This window comes from Rhineura floridana, chromosome 1 (genome assembly GCF_030035675.1).
Source record: "Rhineura floridana isolate rRhiFlo1 chromosome 1, rRhiFlo1.hap2, whole genome shotgun sequence".
NCBI classification, from domain to species: domain Eukaryota; kingdom Metazoa; phylum Chordata; class Lepidosauria; order Squamata; family Rhineuridae; genus Rhineura; species Rhineura floridana.
Window position 1 is genome coordinate 97750106 of NC_084480.1, and position 24765 is coordinate 97774870.

The 24765-nt window shown below is 41.8% G+C and overlaps 1 protein-coding gene across 6 annotated transcripts in view; it reads left to right on the forward strand.

Annotated features, from left to right (window-relative positions):
• Window positions 1–11590: 11590 nt before the first annotated feature.
• The window catches only part of LOC133385023 (F-box/LRR-repeat protein 2-like), a 113766-nt gene continuing 100591 nt past the window's right edge, over window positions 11591–24765 (forward strand). For 3 of the 6 annotated variants that reach the window (XR_009762758.1, XM_061627170.1, XM_061627183.1), the window contains exons 1-3: window positions 12131–12210; window positions 12384–12475; window positions 19291–21445. Coding sequence is in view for 5 of the 6 variants with exons in the window: in XM_061627170.1 (XP_061483154.1) it covers window positions 12141–12210; window positions 12384–12475; window positions 19291–21445 (2317 nt within the window). In the remaining variant the exon portion in view is untranslated. Of the gene's footprint in view, window positions 11656–12130; window positions 12211–12383; window positions 12476–12876; window positions 13026–13673; window positions 13748–19290; window positions 21446–24765 lie in introns of those variants that run through there. The other 3 variants (XM_061627204.1, XM_061627215.1, XM_061627194.1) reach the window with 3 other exon arrangements.

Consider the following 24765-nt stretch of genomic DNA (forward strand, 5'->3'; position numbering starts at 1 on the left):
TATCAGCTGGGTATATAAGAGGTGAGATGATCTTTCAGGTATCCTGGTCCCAAGCTCTATAGGACTTTGTACACCAAAACCAGAACCTTGGACTTAGCCTGGTAGCTAATAAGCAGCCAGTGCAATTCTTTCAGCAGTGGGGTGACATGTTGGCGATACCCTACTCCAGTGAGCAGTTGCACTATTGCATTTTGCACCAGCTGCAGCTTCCATACCAACCTCGTGCAGCCTCACATAGAGCTTATTATAGTAATCCAGCCTGGAGGTTGCCAGTGCATGGACAACAGTGGTCAGGCTATCTTGATCCAGAAATGGCTGCAGATGTCTTACCAGCCGAAGCTGGTAAAAGGCACTCCTAGCCACTGAAGTCACCTGGGCCTCTAGTGACAAAGATGGATACAGGAGCACCCCCAGACCATGGACCTGCTCTTTCAGAGGGAGTACGACCCTATCCAAAGCAGGCAACTGACCAATGATCAAAACTCGGGAACTACCAAACCACAGTGCTTCCATTTTGCTAGGATTCAGATTGAGTTTATTGGCCCTCATCCAGCCCACACCTGAGTCCAGGCACCAGTCTAGGGCTTGCACAAGTTCAGGGCATAGTACATATAGTAGATATTTATATCCTGCCTTTCTCCTAAATAGCATACATAGATCCCTGCCCATTTTATCCTCCAACCATCTTTGATGCCTTCCATAACTGAGAACAGTCTACTAAGTAATATTTTTCATTATTTGGGAATCAGGTACCTGGCAAAGGAATCCTGACAATGAGCTACTTATGATTTTACATTTCCCTATCACTCTTGAAAATGTGCAGAGAAATGTCAAGAGAAAGTGGGTGTGTATAAATGCCTTTGCAATATGGGGATGGTTCTGAGGCCCTGGTTCTACTTTAGTAATTTTGTTCCATGAAAGAATCACATAGATTCACATCTGGAAGTCTGGCATCTAGATCACCCAGTTAGTAAAGGCTACATGTTTCACATGAAAAATGGGGGGGGGGTTAACTAAAATTGATTACATTTTAATTTCCTCCTCACTTTCATTATATTTGAAATCCCCTAATACTGGCCACATACACAGTAGCTACACTTCAGCTTGGTAGAAATTGCATTGAGAGTCTGGTATAAGAAAAACTTAAGTTTATTGTAGGAAATACATTTAGATAGAAAGACAACTGACAACTAGATAGGAGATGCTGCAGAAGAGATGTCTGCCACATCTGTGCTCCTCCTCAGGGAGCCATGCTGGCATCATGCATACAAGCTGCTTGTCTCCTGATTTTTCAAATCCAGGAGGCTGTGCATATAAATATCTTCAGTGATTTATCCATGCAGAAATGCAGTCTTAACATCTAAGTGTTCAACATGCATGTTTCTTGCAGCGGCTACATTTAGAAATGTTTTTATTGTACTGTGTTTCACCACTGGGGAAAATACTTCACCATAATCTTCCCCATATTTCTGGGAATAGCCCTTGGCTACTAGTCTTGCCTTGTTATGTTCAACTTTCCCTTCTGCATTGCTCTTGGCTTTGAATACCCACTTGCATCCCATAGGCCTTTTTCGTGTTGCCAATTCTGTGAGTATCCAAGTTTGATTCTTGTGTACAGCCTCTATTTCCTCTTGTGCTGCCTTTCTCCATTTATTTATTATTTGCTTTATAACCCACCCTTCCTCCCACCAGGATCCCAGTGCAGCATTTGTCAGCTTCAGCTGTAGACATTCCTTCAATGTCTTCCCATGCTGAAGGTTGGCATGGTGACATCTCCCTTGCAAGGTAGGACAGCCATCTGGCTGGTATACCTTTGTTGCATCGGGATGAACGCCTAAGTTTTTGTTCAGGAGCCTCAGCTGCATTCATGGTGGCTCCTGGGCCTTGCTCAGTATCCCCTTCTGCTTCTGCTTAGGTCCCCATCTCTTCATCTTCAGCTACTGGGGGAGGCTCGTGGATGTCTCTGTGTATTGGTTGATATTCTGACAGATTCTCTTGGTAAGCAATTCCTTGCATTAAGTCAGTTGCATCAGAATGATGTACATAAGTTTTCTGACTTTCATCAAAGTGTACTACAGAGCTTACTGTGATTCTTCCGCTCTTAGGGTCTAGGATTCTGTAGCCTTTACATCCTGGCTCATATCCAATCATGACTCCATTTGCAGCTCTGTCATCTAGTTTGGATCTCTTTTGTTTTTGTATGTGGGCAAAAGCCTTGGATCCAAACACTCTGATGTGTCCCATATTTAGCTTTTGCCCATGCCAAAGCTCATGTGGAGTTTTGGCTGTTGCTTTAGTTGGCAGTCTATTTTGTAGATACGTGTCTGTCATCACTGCCTCTCCCCAGTAGTGGTTGGGAAGCCCTGCATCTAGCAACATACATCTCACTATTTGCATAAGGGTGTCATGGTCCTCCGCCCCCTCAGGGCACGGATTTCATGCTTCAGACCCAATTCCCACCCTTAGGGCAATTGATCTGGAGCCCAATCACCAAATTCCCCTTGCCAAGGCTGTGCAAACCAACACCAACCCTGCTGCCACCACCCCTTCACTGGTTCAACTCAGAGCTAGGGGAACTCAGAGCCCAGAAAATAGGTAAACCAAGGTTCAATGAGAAAAGAGCCAAACTTACACTCCTTGTCAAGAAACCTCTGGTAAAACCCCAAAATAGATTTAGGCTTAACTTCCTTATCCTTGGTAGTTTCGTAGTCGAATAGTCAAGGTGCTGGATTCAGAACCACCCTTACCCTCAATGAACACACCAGGTTAAATAGAAGTAGCTTTATTAAAAAATATAAGTGCACATCAAAATATAGCAGCAAAACAATTGCTCAAAACCACACACCCAATCAGGGGTTTAGGTATACATAAGAGATGTCACACACACAAAAAGAAAATAACAACCTAGCTAGCCTGTCTACTTAGTTAGGAGGTAGTTGGTTGTAATCTCATCTCTCCTCAGAGAGAATAGCATCAGGTACAAAACAATGGAACCCTACATAGGCGACCACCAACAAGATGGACACCCATAGGCATCATCCAGGGAAACCTTCCAGAGGGAACAAAGGCTATGGGTCTCAAACCCTATACTTAAGGAAAAAGAAACCCAATGGTCCAGAATTAATTAACCAATCAGGGGGTTTCTGATGTAATCCCTTCTTGAAGCTTCTTCACTTTTTCGTGCCTTGCAGGCCCCCCCTCCCAACTGTGTTCTTAACCTTCACAGGCCTGCATGTCCTTGAGTACCAGGCTCTCACTGATTAGCAAAGATAACCAGGTGTTTCTATTCTGGCCTCCCTAACTGCTTTCAGCTGGAAACGAAACTTAACATTTTTGCCTTTCCAGAGGCCTGTCTTCTGACAAGATGTAACTCCCAGAGTTCTTTGTACTGAGCCATGATATTAGAAATTAGGTTTAACAATTCATAGAAATTCACAATTTCATGACAAAGGGATCTTAATCTTCTCTCTGAAATACCATTCTATTCTAGTGTATATGGTACTGTGTGTCTATGTGTTATGGCTTGCTCTTTCATGTATGACTGAAAATGGTGTGAGAAGTAAGTGTTGTTGAACCGACTGGGAGCAGTGACTATAGTGCTATTAAATTAAACATGTAAATGGCCAATTGCCAAGAAAATCCAACACGGTGACATTTGACTTCAAAAGAGGAAACTTCACAAAAATGAGGGGACTGGTAAAAAGAAAGCTGAAAAACAAAGTCCAGAGGGTCCCATCACTTCAAAAAGCTTGGAAGTTGTTTAAAAACACTATATTAGAAGCTCAACTGGAGTCCATACCGCAGATCAGAAAAGGTACCACCAGGACCAAGAAGATGCCAGCATGGTTAACGAGCAAAGTCAAGGAAGCTCTCAGAGGCAAAAAGTCTTCCTTCAGAAAATGGAAGTCTTGTCCGAATGAAGAAAATAAAAAGGAGCACAAACTCTGGCAAAAGAAAAAAGACTAATGATTGGGTGTTAGAACAAATTAAACCAGAACTGTCACTAGAAGCTAAAATGATGAAACTGAGGCTATCCTACTTTGAACACATCATGAGAAGACATGATTCACTAGAAAAGATAATAATGCTGGGAAAAACAGAAGGGAGTCCCTGCCCTGCACCCAGCAAAAGTTGTGGGCCAGGCGGGAAGTACTGGCATCTTGTAGAGGACACCGGCCCCTGTCGGGTGTATGATTTGTCCCAGCCCAGAGCAGATTTTGGGTTGGTCACCCTCAGTTACTTATTTTTTATGATTTCATGACATCATTATGCATTTATGAGCATTTCAGAAGCCTGATAATTTTGATTGAATACATTTGTTGTTATTCTTGGTGGGGAAAGTCCCCAGATCACAGCAATATATGATGCGGAGTACCCCAACATATATATTTTAGGGTTCAGAGACATGTTAACTTTCCTATGGAGTTGCTGTAGCTGTGAACTTTTCTTGTTTTTTAGTGTTTTGAACTTTCAAGCAAATAAGGAACTGGGAACTAGGAACCAACTTCAGCGTCGTGACAACATAACCAACGATTAGGGATGATGGAAATTGTAGTCCTCCTACAACATCTGGAGGGCACCACTTTGGCTATCCCTGATCTGTAAGGCCCCACAAGTAACTTTTGTTGTTTGTTGCAATACATACAAGAACATAAGAAGAGCCTGCTGGATCCAACCAGTGGCCCATCTAGTCCAGCATCCTGTTCTCACAGTGGCCAATCAGATCCCCTAAAGGAAAGCCCACAAGCAGAACCTGAGTGCATGAGCAGCACGCTCCTCACTTGTATTCCCAGCAACTGATATTCAGAAGCAATACTGTCTCTGACAGTGGAAGTAGAACATAGCCATCATTGCGAGGTGCCACTGATAGCTTTATCCTCCATGAATTAGTCTAATCCTCTTTTGAAGCCATCCAAGTTGGTGCCCATCACTGCTTCTGTGGTAGTAAATTCCATAGTTTCACTATATGCTGAGCAAGACCATATTTTTAATTGCAGGACAAGGGATAATGTTTATGCTGGTGGATTACTTTTGATATGTGCATTTTCTGTTTCCCTACGTTATGTCTCTTAAGTTCTGCTTCTGACAGTTCAGTTTTGCATACATGTCTACCCAATTAGTTCAATGGGACTTACTTCCTGGTAAGTATGTACAGGATTAAGTTACCTCTAAATTAGGGCTCATCCAGACGACTGTAAAATGTGTGACATGATCGCTTTGTGCTTTCATTATTTTTCAGTTGTCCATATGACACCACGCGCTTTTCCGCATTTTTGCGTGGTTAAATCCGCTCCTGCAATACCGCAAATCATGCGATTTGCTTTTTAAAACCGGGAATCATCCACTGTACCTTCAGGCGCTCGGATGCAATACTGCGGACTTTACAGCTGTGGGCGTTTGATGGGCGGTTCTTGGGCGGTTCCCCATATCCTTTCCCTCATTCTCAGCCAATCATGTATTTCCACTGTTGCGCATGTGCGTGAATGTCCGGGGAAAGCCCGGGAAAAAGGAACCTATCAGAGCAATGGTATGGTGTTGGGGGCCCCCCGCAACTTCTACTGTGCAGATGCAAAAAAGCGCATTTGTGCAGAAGCAGCAACAGCGGTTAATTTTTAGCCAGCCTGCAAACTAGGCAGCCGCTCAGGGTGAGATCTGCAATTGTGGTTGTTTGTAAACTTTTTCAAGGGAGAAAATATTTATCTTTGCCTAACCTCCACCTCCCACCCCTCACCCCCCGCATCAAATGTCCTTCTTGAATGTATTGGTCTTTGCTTCCAGGCATCCAGAGTTGGGGGGGGGGGAAAGAGAAATAGAGGCTTTCCTCTTGGATTACAGACACTCACGCACCCTTAGTCAATTTCGCTTTCCTGCCTGCAAGGCTACTCTCTTCGAGTCTTGTCAATTTCAACCACAGCCCGCAGGTTCTCTGCAGCCCAGCTGAGCTGAAAAGCATACAGTCGCTTTTGCGAAATATCACAAATACAAGCAAAAAACCCACAGGAATTATTGGCATATAAGTGGTATGCTAGAGCCTCTCAGCCACCCACAACCATAGAGACTGGTGGTCTACCTTCCTAGACATGACACATCGTTACTTGCTGTTCTGGAGAAATAAGTGGAATTGCAATCATGTGTATCTCCAGAAACGTTAATATGCGTAAAGGTAGAAAAGCATACAGTCGGTTTTGCAAAATATTGCAAATACAAACAAACAAAAATACAGGAATTATAGGCATATAAGTGGTTTGCATGTTTCTTTTATCAGAGGGAACACCGCAAAGCCTGTGCTGGTCTCTTCAGCGCAGATTGACACAGCAGCATGCAGGGCTGTTTGCCTGCATTCCCTGCCCAAGCCAAGAGTGGCCACCCATGGGGGGGGCTGTTTGCTTCCCTCAGGGGCAGCATTCCTGCCGCCAAGCCGCATAACGGTCTGGGACTGAACCCTGCAGTGAATGAGCCCAAGGGTTATGGGGGGATTCGCCCGGCAATTACAAGCGCTGATCCCTTGCACTGCCCACAATCCCCCTGGATGGTCAGGGGCACCTGGAGACACCTCCCCGGCCGCTGCTGCTCCAGAGTGGTGAGCGACAAGGAACTCCATTACACCCACTACTACCAAACCATCAGGAAATTCAAACTTTCGCGCTCGTACATTCAAGCGCATGCGCCTTGTTGTGCTTTGTTGCAAAGGAGGAGAGGAGCATATGTCATATTTTTGCGGACCAATTGGCTGATTGGGGGGAGTGTTATGGGCAGAGCTGGGAAAAAGCGAGAAGAAGTATGGGTCCTCTCGCTGCATGTGTGGGTGCAAAAAAAGCGGGGGTTTTTTATTGGGAAAGAGCGAACAAACAGGCGAAGTGAGGACTATCAGATGACGAACCGGATATGGAAAACATGGATTATCCTGCTCCATTTGGATGAGCCCTTCTACTGTTGACAAAAAAAGTTACAAAGGTAACTAGTAAAGTACTAAAGTTTGCATTTTTCTTTGATGATAGGGGATTACCTTATTGATCAAAATGTGTTTTAGTTGAAAGGGGTGCTGTGTTGTTTTTTGCAGCACAACACAGGCATGCCTTCAAGCACTGCAAAAGAAAGCCTGTTCAGTACTGGTGGCAACGTAATCTGTGAAAGGACATTCTTTGTCTGACGTGCTCTTGAGCATCCTGTTCTTTTGAGACATAACAGAAATGTATTGTAAAAGCAGCATTTCAAGTGTAAAATTTTATTTCAAGTGAATTACATGTGTGTTGGGGTATCATCATTGCTGGCGATGGGGTGGGGGGATGTGAGATTCTGTTATGCCATTCTGTTAATCTTACAGATTTTTTTTATTCTACTACCCTCTCTGTGTGTGTGTATTCTTATTTTTAATGTTGTTTTAGGCTGCTTAGATGTGCAGCAGCCAAGGCCAGCACCTTGTAGGAATTTTTTTTTAAAAAAGTAACGAAAATGTAATTGTAGTGATTACTTTTGAGTAAAAGTAAAGTAATCAGTTACTTTCAGCACAATTGTAATTGTAACAGTACTTACTACTTTTTTGGGCCATGTAACTGTAATTGTGATTTATTACTTTTTTAAAGTAATCTTCCAAGCTCTGGTATTACATTCTATGCTTTTTAAACCTTACATTAATCTCAGTAACTCTCTTTCCCCCCTTGATGATGATGATGATGAAGAAACATTTTTCTTTTTTGTCTTGGTTTTTTTCCCTTTTCCCTTAATTTATATATGTATATATGCTTTGATTGTATAAGCTATACATGTTAGTACATTGTAGTTGGTCTCTATATTTCTTTAAAGAATTTGGTTTGTACACTTAAGAAATTTAATTTTAAAAAAAGAATTGCATAGATGGTAAAGCCAGACAATGATGAGGCAGTGCCACCTGCTGACTTTTTAGCACAATCTCTGTCCAATTGATTATAATGTCTGTTATGAATACAGCACTAAAATTCATCCCAGATTAATATACTAGAAAACTTTGTTAAAACAATGTAGAATTGTATTTGGTCAATCAAAAATCTCTCTTCACCTCCTGGTCTGAAAACACAATATAATGTAATATTCATTGGTGATACAAAGTAAGCTACCTGTCTATGCATACAAAGTCTTTTAGCTGCAATCCTATATCTGAAGGTAAGTCCCATTGGACATAGTGGGATTTACTTCTAAGTAAACATGCAAAGGATTGTGCTGCAAATGCAGTAGTGTCACAATGGCAATATTTTACCCCCATGGAAGTATTTCCAAGATTATATAAGATAAAATACAAAAGCTTACACACTCAGTAAACTAAAAGCAATAAAACAGCTCTATAATTGTACAATAATTGTACAATTATTATTCCATAAAATAATTGGGTCACACTTCAGGGAAAGCCTTCTTAAAGGCTAGGTGTTTGTCTAATTTCAGTCAGTAACTGATTCCAGATAGTCAGAGCTGTAATACTAAAAAAAACCCCTATCTTGAGTGCATACTAAGCACACCTCTGGGGCATGTGTTACCCTTAGCAAAGCCTCATTTGAGGAGTGCAGTTACCGGGCAGGGATATGTTAGGTAATGCAGTCCCTTAGGGGTTCTCTTAGAAGAAATCCATGCATTCATCAGATAAATAGGTGGGCACATGTTAAGAATAATGTCCCCAGTTGTTTTGGTGTTTTTCTAACATTCAATTTGTGGTAGTTTTGCTTGCTTGCAGCACATTTTATAAATAATGTTTAAACTCACTGTGGATTCCTATATCCTGCAAACTGAAGATACATAGTTTAACAATCACATATGCCTAAAGATTTTGCCAGTTTGACCGAAATAGAAAAGAAGCATCTCAAGGCATCACCTGTTCTTACGTAGGAAGGTGCCTTATACCAAGTAAGGCATTGGTCCATCTCGCTCAGTCCTGTCTACACTGATTGGCAGTGGCTCTCCAGGGTGTCAGCAGCCCCCAACCTGGAGATGTCAGGGACTGAATCTGGTAATAATAATAATAATAATAATAATAATAAATTTACTTTTTGTGTCGCCTATCTGGCCGAAACCACTCTAGGCGACATACAACATTAAATTCAACAATACATAATAATACAATACATAATAAAATACAATGCAGTCAACAATAACCATTTTAAAAAGCGGCAGTACAGGGCCATCAATAGACAATTTTAAAACAATATAAAGAAATTAGCCCACCCCGGGGACCCCAAAGGCCTGTCCAAAGAGCCATGTTTTTAAGGCTCAGCGAAATGTATCTAGGGAAGGGGCATGGCGAAGATCAAACGGGAGGGAGTTCCAGAGAGTGGGGGCCGCCACTGAGAATGCCCTCTCTCTAGTCCCCACCAACCTAGCTGTTTTCGTTGGTGGGACAAAGAGAAGGCCCTGTGTGGCTGATCTGGTCGGGCGGCTTAGTTGGTGGTACTGGAGGTGCTCCTTCAGGTAAACTGGGCCGAGACCGTATAGGGATTTAAAGGTTAACACCAACACCTTGAATTGGGCCCGGAAAACAACTGGAAGCCAATGTAGATGAAATAACACCGGCGTGATGTGATCATGGCGGCGGCTGTTTGTAAGCAGGCGTGCCGCCACATTCTGGACCAGTTGTAGTTTCTGGACCGTTTTCAAGGGTAACCCCACGTAGAGCGCATTGCAGTAGTCTAATCGAGAGGTGACCAGGGCATGTACCACCAGTGGGAGCTGATGAATAGGAAGGTAGGGTTGCAACCTCCGTATGAGGTGTAGTTGATACCAGGCTGCCCGGCTCACTGCCGAAATCTGAGCCTCCATGGACAGCTTGGAATCAAGAACAACCCCGAGGCTGCGGACCTGATCCTTCAGGGGCAATTTTACCCCATTACCTTCTACACACAAACCAGATGCTCTGCCCCTGTGTTATGGCCCTTCCCCACCTTCTCCTAGATGGAAGAGACAAAAGCAGCAGAAGGAAAGGCAAGGGATGGAACAGTCTAAGTCACCCAACACTAGGTAACCATCATAAACTAACTGTGTGATCCTATCCATGTCTACTCAGAAGAAAAGCCCCATTGAGTTCAGTGGAGCTTACTCCCAAGTAAGTAGGTATAGTTTTGTAGACTAACATCTGGTTATCTTTGAATTGGTGTTTGGTCTCCACCCATTTTATTTTTTTAAACACACAATTTATATATATATATAATATATAATATAATATATATATATATTTCAGAGCTAATTCACACAACACATTCTTCTCTATGGGATTGGTTCTAAGCACCCCTAGATAAATATGCACTGGCATGAACAAATATAGTGCATGAACTGGGTGATCACAACTGGTCAGCAGCAATTTCCATTATTACAAAAGCTGCAGTACTCATGGAAATAGCTGCTGAGTGAACACATTCTTGATCATATGCTAGGTTAGGCCAAGTAGGCACACACTGCAAAGAAAGCTGAGACTGCTTGTGTGGAATATATTGTATGGGCTGCATCTTAGTGGAAATATTCTCATTTTTAAAGAAGGTGCAGCACTAATTTCTAGTTCAGCATACAGTTACAAAGATTTCCCCAAGATGTGGAACTACTGAAAATAAAATCAGAGTCAACTCATTCAGCACTGATTTTGTCTTTTTTCTCCTCTTTGTGCAGTGGTAGTACAGCATGTATGAAACTGCCTTGACAAGACAATTGGTCATTCCAGCCCAGTCTTGTCTCCTTTGACTGGGAGAGGTTTTCCAAAGGACCTAAGCAGAGGTCTCTCCAGGCCTGCTTCATCCAGTTTCCTTTTAACTGAAAATGCCAGGGATCGAATGAGAAACCTATACAAAATAATGTGCTCTTCTACTGAGTGATGGGTTCTCCCCACTGACAGCACTGAGAAGGGGCATAGAAAGGTGAAATAACATTTAAAAATGCAGGCAACACACACACAAACCACAAAGCACCAACATCACAGTAGAAGTACATTGATTACCGTCTTTGGTAAATCACCAAAATGCTTGTGGGACAATGAAAGTGAAACAGCTTAAGGAGCATCTCACTATTGCAAAGATCCGATATGAAAATTATATAGTTTAAAGAAGTTTATCAATCCATTGCTGCTTAGAGGGTTGCTTTGAAGATTTCCGATTATATGCTGTACATAACTTTGCCACTGTATTTGTTACTGCTTAAGATAGTCTTTATGCAGGATTCCAGGATCGTTGGGTTGAAAACAACAAAGAAGGATAGCTTTAGGAATTACCAGTGGTCTAAATGTGCAGAAATTTCTGACAGTAGTCAGCAACCAAAAGTGAAAGTATGAACCAATCTAACCTGTGTCCAATCATGCTAACTATTGTTTGAAATATTAGATGAAGTCTTGCAGGGTCAACAATGAAATAAACTGCCAATATCCTAATGCTATTATGCAAATCTGCTGAAATCACACTTGGAATACTGTGTACAGTTCTGGTTGCCTGACCTCAAACAGGAATGCTGTAGAGCTGGGAAATGTTCAGAAAACGGCAACCAAAATTAACAAGGGGCTGGAGCCACTCCTCCATGAGGAAATGATATAACTGTTGCACTTAGGTCCTGCTTGTAGGCTTCACGGGGCATGTGGTTGGCCACTGTGAGAACAAGATGCTGGACTGGGTGGACCTTTGTCCTGATTCGGTAGGACTTCAGTCTCTTGTTATTAAGGTACTGAGAGCTTGTGTATTGTGCTTCCTTTCTCTTAGAACTGATTGATAAAAAGGTTGAAAGATAGTCTCTCAATATTTTGTTCCTGAGACACACCTAAATCGCCAAGAGTTTTTAAAAAATTATTTTTAGGTAAAGCGGAAGCAAAGGAAGGCTTGCTCTTTGCTAGTGTCACAGTGCCTCCTAGTGGAGTCAGTAAGCTTGTGTGCGGGACGTTTTACAGTCTTTCGTACCCAAGGGAGCCCGGGCCTCTCGATCAGGTGTGAGAACCTTTGACTGTCCTGACATTGCTGAGCTATAATTCCCATCAGACCTAGCAAGTATGGCCAATGGAGTGGACAGGGATGATGGGAAGTGTAGTTTAGCAACATCGGAGGGAGGAAAGGTTCCTCTCATCTGACAGTATGTTTAACTCTGGAGCAAGTCCCAGTATGTTAAAAGGGAATTTTGTGATGCCCGGCGGTGGGTAACCTGCATCATATTCGATGCCTTTCTGGAGTGTGCCGAGGCCGCAAGGGACTACTGCAGTGATTCTCAAACTGTGCGCCCTAAGAGGTGAGGTGTGCCTCAAATATTATGAAAGTATATTTTAAAAATGAGAAGAAACCCATTTGTATAGGGTAGGTAATAGTTTTCTATAGTTTATTTTTATTCATAGTTTAAAATATATTAATATATTTTTAATTTTGTACACGAAGTGCGCCAGAAACTTTTTATATGTTTTACAGTGCACCGCGAACCAAAAAAGTTTGAGAACCACTGGACTACTGTGACTCGCGCAACGAACCACCTCGGTTTCCACAGGACTGTGCCCGAGAAAGTGAGCGCTTCCCGCACATGCCACATGGCGAACCGCGGATGGGGGCGGAGAGAGGGGGCGACTGAAGCGCGATTTAAACCGGCAGCGCTGAGCAAAAGGGGGAGGAGCAGCAGCAAGATCTCGCTTGCCAAGCTAAAATTCCCTCCGGGTCTCCTTCGCTTTCTGCCTTCTCGCCTCAGCGCGGGCGTGTTTCGGAGGCCTCCCCTCCCCTTCCCTCTGCTGACTCCATCCCCAGCGGTTTCCATAGGGACAGCTTACTAACACATTCCCAAAGCGGGCTGGGTGTGGAGAAGGCGCCTGTTTCAGCCTCTCTCCCTGCTCTTGCGGGCTGATTGCAGGCTAAAGGCCGAGTAGGTCTTGTCTCCCTTGCAAACTGGGAAGAATTCTTCTTCTTTCCTTAGAGATGCCAGCCCAGCCGGCTCCGTCTGCCGATTACTACTGATTCAAGCAGCAGCTCGCGCACCCTCTCCACTCCTTCCCGCGCCGTGGCAGCCCCTCGTCTCCGTGGGGTGGGGCGTGCCCGAGAGTTGGGAGTCTGTCAATTGATGAGGTGGGTTTGCAGTAGTAGTCTAGGACTGGGCACGTTGTTGGCTCAGATGTGAGGCCAAGCACCCGTTGGGAAGTTGTTAGGTCTGCATCTGGAGAGCCTCCTGCCCCTCTTTTTAAAAGCTCTGGAGAAGCACAGGATGCAAGTCGCAAACAGCGTTTCACAAAGCATCACATTACAGGTTCTGTGCTATATCCAGCCCCTGAATGCATGCACAGAACTTTGTTTGATTTATATGTTGGAGAGTTGTGGGCACATCATATTTATATATAACACCACAGAGTATCAAGTTGACATATGGTGTGGGATTATCCAACACACAACAGCTTCATTACCAGGGAATGTTGATGCTGTCAGATATGCTTTCCCCTCTGTTTTAAGATTCAAGCAGAGCAAGCATTAACAACATGAGTTTATCTAACCCTATTAAAAAAAAAGTCATTGGTCCCTTCCAGAAAATGAATTTCTTGCATGCATGCATTACTTGTCTGTCTTCTCCACATTACCCCATGATGCCTTTTTTTCCTCATCTTTGCCTCCTCCTCCTTCTAGGTTTAACATTTATTTCCCTCATGGGCTGCCCTTCTCATCTGAGCAGTATTGAAAATGAACTGAATATGCCTCTCCTGTATTATTCTATTTATACACAAGTACAATCAAGTTACTTCTTTAGGTGGCACCTGGTGACTATGCTATATTTTGAAAATGAATATGTATTTTTGTTGGTAGGTAATTACTATGTTTGATTTAAGAGAGTTATGATCAGTTTTTGAGTTGTTATATCCCACCCTCTCCCTTTATTTAAGAAAGGTAAAGCAGTTTTTTTAGCATCAAAGCAACCGGTTTTATTAAGTATGTTACACTGGGAGATGGTGATTTGCCCAAGATTATCCAGTGTCTGAACTGCCACTGCACCGTAATGCTGTTTTTCCTTTTCTGATTACATGGCCTAAGTAACTTAGTTTTTTTTTAATATCCGTTTTGGGCCCTAATCCTGAAAAAGGGATGTTCATATAGCTTACATGTTGCAACCAGCTTATGTAGTATATTGATCATTACTCCTTCTAATAGTGAGCTCAGGTGGTGAATGCCAACAGGATTGTAGCAAAAAAGCCCCCCCCCCCCCAGGAATCAAGAAGGAGGTATTAGTATGGTCAGGGAAACCTTGAGGTTTGCAGGAAGACAAAAACTATTTTAGAAAAGATACCTAAGCTCCCCCCCCCCCAAAAAAAACCCCAGCGACGGAAGACTGGGTATACTTACCAGCTCCAGAATGTGACTGTCGATTTGTTGTTGTTGTTATGTGCCTTCAGGTTGATTACGACTTATGGCAACCCTATGAATCAGTGATCTCCGACAGCATCTGTCGTGAAAGTTGCATAAATCTTCTGTTAATATTACTTTAGTCTTCTTGACGTTCAGCTGTAGTCCTGCTTTTGTGCTTGCCTCTTTAACTTTCATCAGCATTGGTTTTAAATAGTTACTGGTTTCTGCTCGTAGTATGGTATTGTCTGCATAACTTAAATTATTGATATTTCTCCCTCCAATTTTCACACCTCCTTCATCTTGGTCCAATCCTGCTTTCCATATGATAATTGGAGGGAGAAATATCAATAATTTAAAATATGCAAATGATTCTATACTACGAGCAGAAACCAGTAATGATTTGAAATAAATGCTGATGAAAGTTAAAGATGAAAGCACAAACGCAGGACCACAGCTGAATGTTAAGAAGACTAAAGTAATGACAAGAGATTTATGTAACTTTAAAGTTGACCACAAGGCCATTGAACCTGTCAAGGATTATCAATACCTTGGCACAGTCATTAACCAAAATGGAGACAACAGTCAAGAAATCAGAAGAAGGCTAGGACTGGGGAGGGCAGCTATGAGAGAATTACAAAAGGTCCTCAAATGCAAAGATGTATCACTGAACAGTAAAGTCATGATTGTTCAGACCATGGCATTCCTGATCTCTATATATGGATGTGAAAGTTGGACAATGAAAAAAGTGGTGTTGGAAGAGAGCTTTGCACATACCACGGACCGCAAAATAGACAAATAATTGGGTGTTAGAACAAATTAAACCAGAACTATCATTAGAAGCTAAAATGATGAAACTGACGTTATCATACTTTGGACACATAATGAGAGGACATGATTCACTAGAAAAGACAATAATGCTTGGAATAACATAAGGGAGTGATTCATAGGGTCGCCATAAGTCGTAGTCGACTTGAAGGCACATAACAACAACAATTCCCTCCAATTTTCACACCTTCATCTTGGTCCAATCCTGCTTTCCGTATGATATGTTCTGCGTATATATTAAACAAATAGGGTGATAAAATACACCCCTGTCTCACACCCTTTCCAATTGGGAAACAGTTGGTTTCTCCATATTCTGTGCTTACAGTAGCCTCTTGTGCAGAGTATAGGTTGCGCATCAGGACAATCAGATGCTGTGGCACCCCCATTTCTTTTAAAGCATTCTATAGTTTTTCATGATCTACACAGTCAAAGGCTTTGCTGTAATCTATAAAGCACAGGGTGATTTTCTTCTGAAATTCCTTGGTATGTTCCATTATCCAACACATCTCTGTGATATAACCTTTGGTACCTCTTCCCTTTATAAATCGAGCTTGGACATCTGGCAGTTCTTGCTCCATATATGGTAAGAGCCTTTGTTGTAGAGTCTTGAGCATTACTTTACTTGCATGGGATATTAAGGCAATAGTTTGATAATTACTGCATTCCCTGAGATCCCCTTTCTTTGGAATTGGGATGTATATTGAACACTTCCAGTCTGTGGACCATTATTTAGTTTTCCATATTTGTTGACAATTTTTTGTCAAAATTTGGACAGATTCAGTGTCAGTAGTTGTAGCAACTCTATTGGTTTGCCATCTGTTCCTGGTGATTTGTTTCTTCCAAGTATTTTAAGAGTAGCTGTCACCTCACATTCTAAGATTTCTGGTTCTTCACCATATGGTTCCTCTATGAATGAATCTGTCATCCTTGCATCTCTTTTATAGAGTTCTTCAGTGTATTGCTTCCATCTTCCTTTTGTTTCATCTGGGTCAGTCAGTGGGTTCCCTTGTTATTATTCAACATCTCTACTCTTGGTTTACATTTCCCTTTAATTTCTCTAATCTTTTGGAACAAGACTCTTATTCTACCCTTTTTGTTGTCCTCTTCTATTTTTATACAATAACTATTGTAATAGTTCTCTTTGTCTCTATGTACTAGTCGCTGTATTGTTGCATTTAGGGTTCTAACCATGCTTCTATCTCCTTTTGCTTTTGCTTTCCTTCTGTATTTAACAATTTTAAGAGTTTCATCAGTCATCCATTGAGGTCTTTCTCTCTTTTTAGCTAGAGGTATTGTCTTTTTGCATTCTTCCCTCATAATATCTCTGACTTCAATCCATAGGTTTTCTGGTTCTCTGTCAATTAAGTCAAATCTGTTCCTTATTTGATTTTTATATTCTTCTGGGATGTTATTTAAATTGTATTTTGGTATTATGATTGCTTTGTTCTTCTTCTTTAGCTTTACTCTGAGTTTTGATATTACCAGTTCATGATTTGTACCGCAGTCTGCTCCTGGCCTTGTTTTGGCAGCAAGTATGGAACTTCTCCATCTTCTGCTATCAATTATATAATCAATTTGATTCTTATATTGACTATTTGGTGATGTCCACATTTACAGTCATCTTTTTGGTTGCTCAAAAAATGTGTTTGCAAGAAACAAATTATTGGCTTCACAGAATTCAATAAGTCTTTCTCCTGTTTCATTTCCATCTCCTAAGCCCCATTTCCCCACAATTCCTAGTTCTTCTCTGTCCCCTACTTTCACATTCCAGTGCCCCATGATTATCAGCACATCTTGTTTTGGTGTGTGATCAATTTCTTCCTGTACTTCTGTGTAAAATCTTTCCAATTCTTCTTCTTCTGTGTTTTCTGTTGAAGCATAGACTTGGATGATGGTTATGTTAATAGGTTTCCCATTTAATCTCATTGATATAACTTACTCAGACCTTGCGTTATAGCTCCTAATTGCTTTTGCTACATCACTTCTCACTATTAAAGCAACCTCGTTTCCTCTTAATTTCTCAGTTCCTGCATAAAATATTTTGTAGTTGCCTGATTGAAAATATCCCATTCTATTTGAATTCACTCACACTAAGTATTGTAATGTTGATGCGTTCCATTTCTTGCTTGACAATTTCTAACTTTCCTTGGTTCATGCTTCTCACATTTCATGTTCCTATTGTGTATGTTGTACAACTCTGGACTCTCCTTTCACGTCTGTGCTCGTCAGCCTCTGGGCTTCCTTTCGGCTTTGACCCAGCTGCGTCATTAGTCACAGCGCTACTCGTTCTTGTCCTTTGTTCTTCCCCAGTAGCTCGGTGAGTGCCATCTGACCTGGGGGTCTCATCTTCCAGCACTATCTCGTGTTGCATTTTGGATACTCTGCTCATAGGGTTTTTGTGGTAAGAGGTATTCAGAGGTGGTTTACCATTGCCTTCCTCTGAGTGTGGATGCATCTTAGCCTGGGGTCTCAGCTTTGACCATTCCACCTTGGGTGCCCCTGCTAGGAGTCTAGCCTCTTGGTCTAGACTCCTTATGGCATTGACACTCTCAAACCTCCTCACCACATTAAGGTGTGCATCCTAGAGGGGGGACTGTCAGAAAAGAAAATTTGGTTGGGCAGAGAGAAAATAATGGAATGCCTGAGTCCTTTACAGCTTATAGTATTCTTGAGGAAGGCATGACTGACTGACAGGAACCTGGAACAAGATACCTCCTGCATGAAAGTGAGCTAATTTGCAACATTTTGTTGCAGGCCTATTTGCTCCTTATTATAGGAAACTTTGGTGGTTAAGTACCTGTAAATTTAGGAGTGAAACAGGACCACTTCAATAGAATTCAGGGATTGTGCATACCTAAGGAGTCTCCCAAGAATGAAGAAATACATAACAACTGTAAATTAAATGATAGCCTATATTTATTCAACAGCCCAACAAAGAGCTTCCAAAAATATTGATGGCATATCAATCCATAGATATAAGAAGGATAGAGTTACTCACTCCATTATCTCATCCAGATTACTAATCAGGACTACATCTGCTTGGTTTTAGCAAAACTACAATGTCTGGTGTTCTTGAATAATTTTTTAGTCCCTTTCCCATCACATTGTTTTTTCATGTGCAGTATTTATAGGCCATCCTATAACAAAGTTGTCAGGGCAGCTCACAACAGGAGAGAAAGCAACTTAAAATTCATGAAGAATAAAAACTAAAAAGCAGTCACAGAGATTTCTTTTGTCCTTCTGTAAACCTCTGGTTTCCCCTCACTATGCTAATGCCTCCCTCTTGATTCCCACTGGCCCAGTTTTTACTACAATCCTATTGACACTTACCACCCATGTTCACTATTGGAGATAATATGTGCCAAGGTTAAGACTGTGACCTTGATTGTGACATTTATCGCAGAATGCATCTTGTGTGGTGTAGTACCCATGTGGACTATCCCATGTATTATACAGCCACAAGAGTGGCTGTATATTATAGCCAGCGTGGAGTTTTCACATTCTGCAATGTTAAATTGAAAATAACCCCCCATGCCATTCTGGTGCTTCCCATAAGCTCATTTCAAAACAAAACCTTACAAAACTTATAGTCCTGAACTCAGAAACGCTTGCTTAACAACCCTCTTAATTTTCATGGTGATATACCAAATAGTCACAGAGAATAGAGAGTTCAAAGTCTGAAAAGAGGGGAAAAAACCCAAGAACCCTTTGGGACTTTTTTCTGTCAGAGTTCTCATAATCTGTTGAAATTCATTAAAAACCACCCATGTTCACAGAGTACCTCTAATCCTAATACTGACCTTGTCCCATACTCTGACCTTCATCTTCTGCAGTTTAAAAGTTTTAAAAAATGCCTTGGTGATTTTTAATTAATTTAATAAATTTTGGCTTGAACCCAATCATAACGCTTTGATTTCACTTGAGGAGTGAAAAGAGAGGAGGTCAGGTCTCCTGCTCCCCTGGTGCATTCACTATAGCTGTCCAATTTCCCCGCTTTTAAAAGTTTGATAGAAATATCTGTGGGCTATAGGTACGTTCTTAAACTGCAAGGTTTTTTGCCTATTAGTGAATTTTAATTGAGTATAGTTATGAGGAATCTCAGTACACTGCCAATAAACAATAATTATTATTCAGTATTTTGATAGTTTTCATGTGTGTCTGTGTTTGTTTTTTACAGGTGAAATATCTGCCTCTTCTCTTTGCTGAAAGTGAAATTGATACAGAACATACACAGAACCTGAAGTTTTTTCGATGTAAGTGCTTAACTTCCTGTGAAAGGACAATGTCTAGCTCTGTTGATGATGGTAATAACCCAAATTCAGTCAACGCCAGAAGTATCCCATTTCATTCCATAGCTAATGCTAAAATGGGCTTTCCGCAGCCCAACAATACAAGAAGTGGAGCAAAGCATTCAATTCAGAGACTCTCTAGAGTGAACCATCCAAGAGTGGAACAAGAAGCAAGTATCGCAGTTGAACCAACAAGCAGAAGATGTTTAAGCAGTACCTATATATCAAAATTAGATAATAAACTACTTGAGAGTACTAGCATCCCTGAGATACAGAAACTCAAAAATGTTGTAAGCTGGTCAGAATTGCTTCTTGATACATCCCCTGTTGGGGATAACATACAGGAAACTGGAAAATCTACCTTGGAACATGATGATGACACAGTAAAAGGAATGGTTCAAAATAGCTGTGACAAACATACCATAAATAAAAGTGCTGACAATTTTGAAGTGACACTATTACATACACACGTTTTAAATCATTCTTTACCTTCTGAAAATAACCCAGAGAATGCCAAAAGATGGACTGCTCCTGTTTTGTTGAGTAGCAATACATTATCTCCTTCTAGCAACAATTTAAGTCCTCCTCAAACAGCCAAGCATGAGAGAGAAGGAAGAGATACTATGGTTTCCACCAATATTTTGGAAGAATGTGAGGTTCATGATCACATGCATAGTAGCATAAGAGAAGCCAGCTTTCAAAATGCCCATATTGTGCACAAGCTAAATGATTCATGTACAGTAGGCTCGCATAAAAATGAAACTTATTTTTGGGCTCCTCTCAATGATATTTCAGATGAGGAATTAGCACATGTGAAGATAAATAGTCTAAAACTACAAGAGAGCAAGGAACACACAAGTGCTCTTAACAGTGCTACCTTTTTCAAGCCAGAAAACATTAAACTTTTCAATTTATCAGTGCTAGGAGGCAGACTGCCCCTCACAAAAAGGTCTGACAGCTGTGAAAAATGGAATCCAGGAACAGAGAACCTCTTGGAGATCAAAGAATATAAATGCAAGGATTTCATGTGGACCCTCAAACCTGAAAACCCCAGTGGGACCAATGATATCAGAGAGGCTGCAGATGGAAACATCCCTTTTGATCCTGAGTTAAAAAAAGATGCACCAAGGGATAGGAAATCAGGTTTTCAGCCTTCAAAGAAACCTACGGATCAGAGAAATGAGCCTAAATCTGAGCATATACTGAGGATGGATAAAACTCTTGAAAGGAAGAAATATACCAGGGAGGAACAAGCAAATAGTAGATCTAATGGAAATGACTTTAACGGAGAAGGAAGGGAAATGGAATTAAAGTCCCTGATGAAAGATCGAGCCATGCAAATTAACAGTTTCTGTAGGAGCCCATTATTGAAGCCTTCAGAAAATAGTACTTGTCAAGTGGATTCAGTCTGTTTGAATTTCAGTTATAAAAGCACTAAATTGGATGGTAATAGTGACTGCAGTTTGTTAGACACATTGCTCCAGTTTAGTGATGATACTGTGGCATGTAAGTCCGATACAGTCCCAAGATATATGCAAGGTGATATACGTGAAAATATTTCTGAGGATGTTGTCAAATCTGTAGTAGGTTCTCAAAATGATAATGAAAAGTTTCTTGTACCAAGAGTGAAAGTTGATGGTCACAAGAAGTTTGGGGATGATAAATTCCAGTTTGATTCCAACCACCACAATAGTGTTTTGGCTAAATATTACTTCTATGTGAATTGTCTCAGTAGTTCCAAAAGGCTTCAACACGAAAATGGGAACCATTTGCTCTCTTGTCAACAACGTTTTGGATTTTCTAAAGAAGCAAACATTTCTGCAGTCTTTCACCATAAGGGTGGTAATTTGTATGAGCATGAGGCTACTGACCATACAAACAATGAAGTAAGCTGCTGTGAGGATCAGAGGACTGAGATTATAAAACATCAGAGCCATCCTAAAGAGGAATCTAAGACTTTTTTTGCAACTAGCAGTCCCAAGCCTTTGTCTAATCTCTTATTGACTAACGAGAAAAAAATGGAGAACTCACACACTTTGCAAGGTAAAAGTAGATCAATGTTTTGTAGCAAGATTGTGACTTTTTTCCTTGTGAATTAAACAATGTGTAAACATAGCTACATTGTCACAAACATGGAATACAAGTTGATATCTACAAAATTTCCTGGAAAGGCTTCATTGTTTCTATACAGGCTGTGTGGTCTCGGTGTTCTCTGACACACACACACAAACAGACACAGCATCCAGCCAATTCCTAGACCAATAAACACATCAAAATATGATTTGTTGTTTTAAAATGTAGCTCATGCCACTGCAAACGCTCAGGTTGAATAACCGATGCAGTTACTTAGTTGAGTGTAAGCTCCATTAGAAACAGAGGCACTTACTGCTGAGTAGGCATATATAAGATTGGACTGTGAAGATATTATTCATATGTTACCTATCATACATTTAGTAAGGACTGACATTTTACCCATCATTACTCATATTTAGGAGGACAGTGGAAAATATCTCAAGTGCCTTCTTCAGTTAAAGTTCTGTAAAGACTGATGGCTGCTGTGTGCTTTCAAAATGAGTCCACAAATGTCTCAGTGTCACATGCTCTCTCCCCCACAGGGACTTTGCACTGGGGGAAGGGAGATGACTGCCTGTTAATGTTCTTGGTAGCAGCCAGGCTTCCTGGCCACCTCAAGTTACTTGTCACAAAAAGATGGACCACAGTTTAAAAAGGTAGCAATTGGACCACCTCATAATACTGTAAGGATGTTTTAAAATGCACCTTTTTTTGTGGAGTTTTTTTTTTTAATTACAGGATAATGTGAGGCAGAAAGGACTTGGAAATAACCACATGCAGAACTGATACACACCAGAAATAGACTGCTCTGTCCATCTCTAGTAAATGTTAGCATTTATCAGGGTAGGAAATGCTCAGAATTATGAATTAATGAATATATTTTCCAACATTTGTTACGATTTTACTTAGTATGAGTAGAATTCTCAATTATCTGGCTCCATGTTACTCCAGTAACATCTGTAGTGAGGAGCCAGTATTGGGTAGGGTGAACAACAAGGTAATGGCATTGGTTTCCTTTGAGGCTGGGTCACATCATGGAAATGACTAGTATGCCACGACAGGAATATATAGGCAGGCTGTAAACGCACTAGTCACCAGATCAAAGCGTTTCCATTAGCCACATCCTGAGGGGGGACAGGTTTATCTGCTGATCAGCTGTGAACTCTCTTTGAAGCCAAACTTTTTAAAAAAACTGCACTCAAGTGGCTCCCATAAGATTTCACAGTAAAAAGGGGCAGGGTTTGACTAGCTCCGGTTTTCTGAAGAGAGAGGTGGAGATGCAGCAGAACCGGCAGAATGGTGAGTGTGTTTCTACCCTAAGGCAAAGAACAGGCAGGAGTGCAGACCAAAACAACTGCTTATGTAAGCTTTACATAAAGCTTAGGAAGACTGGTCCTAAGCAAGACTGGTTATTGCTGGGTCTACTTGCTCTGACACCCCTCTCGAAGTTATTGCTTGGACACTCATGAAAGGCTACACTGGGTTTGCGACACTGTCCTAAATTCTCTGGATCGAAAGAGATGCAACATGGGAGATCTATAATTGAATCTTCCAACACTTCTTTTCAGTTGAAAAGTGGCTGGGTCAGAGCTCAGGTTTTGATAAGAGTAGAAAGAGTGTTACCCTTTCTTCCTCTTTTCTAATATTGTGATTGAAACTGCTACTCACTTCAATTTAGGATTATTATTCCTGTTTCCGCCTCCCTGGAAGGGCTAATAGCAGTTTGGAAAGAGGAGAATGATTGTGAGAAGAGCCAAGGGGGAAGAGTTAAGCATTCTCTACCCAGCAACTTTTTTTTTCAGTTTAAAGTTGGGAGATCTGATCATGGATCTCATGTGCCATATCTGTGTTTTGGACATTTTAAATTGTCTTGTATACTGTCCATCCCTTATGCTTGACAGTGAATTACAAAAGGAGTGGTCTGATGTTGTTTTTGGAAGTTAAGTCATGGGAAGATGTCCGGTGGGATCGGTTTCAGCCTCTTCCCTCTGAGGAAGTGGACAAGGTGGTCTCTACTGTGAGGCCGACCACCTGTCTGTTTGATCCTTGCCCCACGTGGCTCATTGTGGGCTGCAAAGAGAGACTGAGCGAAGGGATCAAGGCAGTGGTAAATGCTTCCTTGGAAGAGGGTGCACTGCCATCTGCCCTCAAGGAGGCGGTAATAAAGCCCATCTTGAAAAAGTCCTCCTTGGATCCCCAAGAGTTGAACAACTTTCGCCCAGTCTCTAATCTACCATTTTTGGGCAAGGTGATTGAGCGAGTGGTGGCCAAACAGTTACAGACACACTTGGAGGAAGCAGATTATTTAGATTCATTCCAATCGGGCTTCAGGACTGGACATGGCACTGAAACAGCCTTGGTCACTCTGGTGGATGATTTGAGGAGGGCATTGGATAGGGGAGAACATTCATTCCTCGTCCTCCCGGATCTCTCAGCGGCCTTCGATACCGTTGACCATGGTATCCTCTTGGATCGCCTGGAGGGAATAGGAATAGGGGGCATGGTTTTACGGTGGTTCCGTTCCTATCTCTCAGACAGGCACCAACGGGTGGCATTGGGAGAGGAGGTTTCAGACCCTTGGCCTCTCAATTGTGGTGTGCCACAGGGTTCTATCCTCTCTCCCATGCTATTTAACATCTATGTAAAGCAGCTGGGGACCATCATCAGGAGATATGGGTTGCAGTGCCACCAATGTGCGGATGACACTCAGCTCTATCTCTCATTTAAGTCCTCACCAGAGTTGGCTGTGGATACTATTTCCAAGTGCCTGGAGTCCGTAAGTGAATGGATGGGAGGTAATAGGCTGAAACTGAACCCCGACAAGACCGAGGTACTGCTTGTGGGAGACAAGAGAAGGTTAGGAGATACTGACCTGGTGTTGAATGGAGTAAGATTGCCCCTGAAAGACCAGGTTCGCAGCCTCGGGGTCATTCTTGACTCCCAGCTGTCCATGGAGGCTCAGGTTTTGGCAGTGAGCCGGGCAGCTTGGTATCAATTACATCTGATACAGACGCTGCGACCCTACCTTCCTGTCCATCTGCTCCCATGGGTGGTACATGCCCTGGTCTCCTCTCACTTAGACTACTGTAATGCGCTCTACGTTGGGTTACCCTTGAAGACGGTCCGGAAATTACAGCTGGTACAGAATGCGGCGGCACGGTTGATTAAGAACAGCCACCGCCGTGATCATATCACTCCAGTGCTAGAAGATCTACACTGGCTACCAGTTGTTTACTGGGCCCAATTCAAGGTGTTGGTATTAACCTTTAAAGCCCTACACGGTTTTGGTC